The sequence below is a fragment of the Fukomys damarensis genome, unplaced genomic scaffold, assembly GCF_012274545.1.
Source record: "Fukomys damarensis isolate Sample0158 unplaced genomic scaffold, DMR_v1.0_HiC HiC_scaffold_13, whole genome shotgun sequence".
In the NCBI taxonomy this organism is placed as follows: domain Eukaryota; kingdom Metazoa; phylum Chordata; class Mammalia; order Rodentia; family Bathyergidae; genus Fukomys; species Fukomys damarensis.
The window spans coordinates 36,845,750-36,849,233 of record NW_022900925.1 but is presented as its reverse complement, the minus strand read 5'-3'; the positions used below and the strand labels follow the sequence as shown (position 1 = coordinate 36,849,233).

Genomic DNA, 3,484 nt, shown 5'->3' with positions numbered 1-3,484 from the left:
TGCGGCCTGCTGTGCTCAGAAGCGAGACGAAGCCTTACTTCTGCCAAACCTTAACGGTTCGGGGGGAAAAAAAATTTTTTTCTCCCCCCACCCCCAATGGCCAGCCTGTGAATGAAAACATGCAAATGAACAAAACGAAGAAAAACGAAGATGCCAAGAAAAGGCTGTCCGTTGAAAGAATCTATCAAAAGAAGACGCAGTTGGAACACATATTGCTCCGCCCAGACACCTACATTGGCTCTGTGGAATTAGTGACCCAGGTAAAAAAAAAAAACCCAGCTAGTTGGACCCCACTTGCCTAGTGGTTGAATGAAATACATAGATTTTCCAGATTAATCTTTTGGTGCCTCATGTAGGAAGTGTCACTGGAATTGGCCTAATTCGCATCCCTGTGGATATATATTGTTAACTAGTACTTAACCTAACCTAGAAGAGTACTTAACCTAGAAGACCTTGCAGACATTAGGACCAAACAATAAATATTTCTTTGCCTTGTTTCTAGCACATGTGGGTTTATGATGAAGATATTGGCATTAACTACAGAGAAGTCACTTTTGTTCCTGGCTTGTACAAAATCTTTGATGAGATTCTGGGTGAGTAAATTCTTTCACATAAAAATCGGTTGGTCAGATCCTTCATAACTGTCATCCCTACCAAGCCCTCTACAATCAGAGCTCCTGTCATTTCAAATAAGTAGGTGATGCTAGGCATTTAGCTCAGTGGTGCCACCGCCTGCCTCACAAGCGCAAGGTCCCCAGTTCGATACCTGGTATCAAAAAGAAAAAAAAAAGCTAGTTTGTAAAAGAGAGTATTAAAATATCAGATTAAGTTTTTCCCTAGAAAATATTCTGTAAGTCATTTCCACCACCTGCCTTGCTAGCTCAAGGACCCCAGTATCCCCGCCCCCACAAAAAAATCACTTTTTTTTTTTGTTTGTTTGTTTCATGAGACAGGGTCTCACTATGTAGTTGAGACTTAACCTGGAACTCACTATGTAGCCCAGGCTAGTCTTGAACTCACAGAGATCCTCCTGCCTCAGCCTAAAAAGTCACTTTTTAAGAGCTAAGGATTTAGCTCAGTGGTTCCACCACCTGCCTTGCAAGTGGAAGGTCCTGAGTTTGATCCCTGGTACCGCCAAAAAAGAAAAAATTTTTTTGAGGCCAGGGTGGTGGTGCATGCCTGTCATCCCAGCACTCAGAAGACTAAGGCTGAGGCAGGAGGATTGCTGTGAGTTTGAGGCCAGTTGGACTACATAGTGAGTTCAAGGTCAACCTGAACTACAATGTTGTGTGGAGGAGGTTGGGGGTGTAGCTCAGTGGTGGAATGTTCGCACAAGGCCTGGGGTTCATTCCCTAACACTAGAAAACACACACACACACACACACACACACACTCACACTCACACTTGCTATAGGGCTTTGCATGCATACCCGTAATTACAGCACTCTGGCAGGCTAAGGTAGGAGGATTACAAATCCAAGCCCAGCCTGGACAATTTAGCAGTTGCCCTGTCTCAAAAACAGCTAGAGATGTAACTCACTACAGGGGCTGGGGGTGTGGCTCAGTGGTAGAGGGCGTGCCTGGGATTCACCAGGCTCTAGGTTCAGACCCTAGCACAACTTTAAAACTTGTTAATGCTATGCCTTTTTTGGGGGTGGGGGTTCTGTATCTTAGAATTTTAAAAATGTTTCTTAAATCACTTTGATTTGACTTCTTACAAATGTGCGTTTTATTTTCTTTCAGTTAATGCTGCGGACAACAAGCAAAGGGATCCAAAAATGTCTTGTATTAGAGTCACAATTGACCCGTATGTCACTTCCCTAGTTTTTTGTTATAGCTCATTGTTATTGTTACTTCCATTTACATTGATTACTAGTAAAGTTGGCTGTTTATTTATTGGTCCCAGGGATTGAACTCGGGACCTTGTGCTTGCAAGGCAGGCAATGGGATCACTGAGCTAAATCCCTGGCCCAAAAATGGCTTTTTTACGATGAAGGTGTACAGAAGGGCAACATGCTAAAATGAACAGCCATGTATACTCAACACCTAGATCCAACAGTGCTCAGCATTTTTCCCTATGTTCCTCATCTGTATTTTGTCTGAATTATTTCCAAGAAAACCTCAGATAATTATGATACTTAATTTCTACATATTTCAGCAAACATTTCTAAATTTCTCCAAGCCTTCATTTCCTCATGATGCTATTCAAATAGCAAACCAGCAGGTGGTGGTAGAGAATAATATGATCTAACATCTCAGGTTTTTAAATGATGTTACTTTATGGGTGGTCCCAGTACTTGTTTCTTTCACATATTAGTCTGAATTAGCACATAAACTATACTTGAGGCTCCTTGGGGACTATGTTAATGATGACATACTTGAATATTCCTCAGGACTTGATATCATAATCTTTTTAATTAGTCTTTTTATAGATAATATGAAGTTCTATTTGGAATGAGAACCACAGCAAAGCCAAGGATGGTGGCACACACCTACAATCCCAGAACTCTGAGAGGCTGAGGCAAGAGAATCAAAAGTTCCATCCCAAAGCCAGGTGTGGTGGCACACACCTGTAATCCCAGCATTCTGGGAGGCTGAGCCAGGAGGATCATTGAGAGTTCGAGATCAGAGCTGAGCTGCATAGTGAGGACAGTCTGAACTGCACAGTGAGACCCTATCTCAAAAAAAAAAAAAAAAAAGTTCCATCCCTGCCTGGGCAATTCAGAGACTTCACAAGACCCTGTCTCAAAATAAAAAAATAAAATGGGCTGGAGATATTTAGCTTGTTGGTACCTAGAGCATCCCTGAGTATGATCCCCTGAACCACTAAAAAAGAAACATAGTGTGAGTCCCATTATAACTAAAAATATATCTTCTAAATGTATAATAGTTGCCGAGTAATGGGACAAAAATGTTCAAATGGGAAGGGGAATAAAGGGGGAGAAAGGAAAGAAGGGACAAGAAAAAAAAGTTAAAATAGAAAAAATGGAAACAAAGCTTTTTGTATATAGGGAGGGGATGGGGGCTTGAGGGGAGGTTGGTGTGGAGGGAAAAAAGAGGCAGGATGTATCATGTACAAGTGCAAATTTCCTATGATGAGTGTTATATCAGTATATCTAAAATATACCAATAAATGTTTTCCTAAGAAATAAGCCACCAATGGCTAAATTTAGTTACAAAAAAATTTAAAAAAAATCAGAATTAACCTAAAATGACTAAAAAATAAATATATGCAAGTACATTTTTAGCATTTTATTAGCAAGCAGAAAAGTTTATAATGGTATGTTTTTCTCTATCTGTTTTACAGTGTGCTTTGTTGAGTGAGACGCTAAGGGAACTAGAGATACAAATGATCCCCTTAAAAATGGTATAATAGGGCTGGGGATTTAGCTCAGTGGTTCCAGCGCCTGCCTCGAAAGTACAAGGACCTGAGTTTGATGCCCAGTACCCAAAAAAAAAAAAAAAAAAAAAAAGGGAAAAAAAA

The 3,484-nt window shown here is 40.5% G+C and overlaps 1 protein-coding gene across 7 annotated transcripts in view; it reads left to right on the top strand.

Annotated features, from left to right (window-relative positions):
- The window catches only part of Top2a (DNA topoisomerase II alpha), a 31,876-nt gene that overhangs the window by 867 nt on the left and 27,525 nt on the right, over positions 1 to 3,484 (top strand). For all 7 annotated transcript variants that reach the window (XM_010620001.3, XM_019206905.2, XM_010619998.3 and 4 more), the window contains exons 2-4: positions 105 to 260; positions 503 to 593; positions 1,744 to 1,807. In XM_010620001.3, coding sequence (XP_010618303.1) covers positions 105 to 260; positions 503 to 593; positions 1,744 to 1,807 — 311 coding nt within the window. The remainder of the gene's footprint in view (positions 1 to 104; positions 261 to 502; positions 594 to 1,743; positions 1,808 to 3,484) is intronic.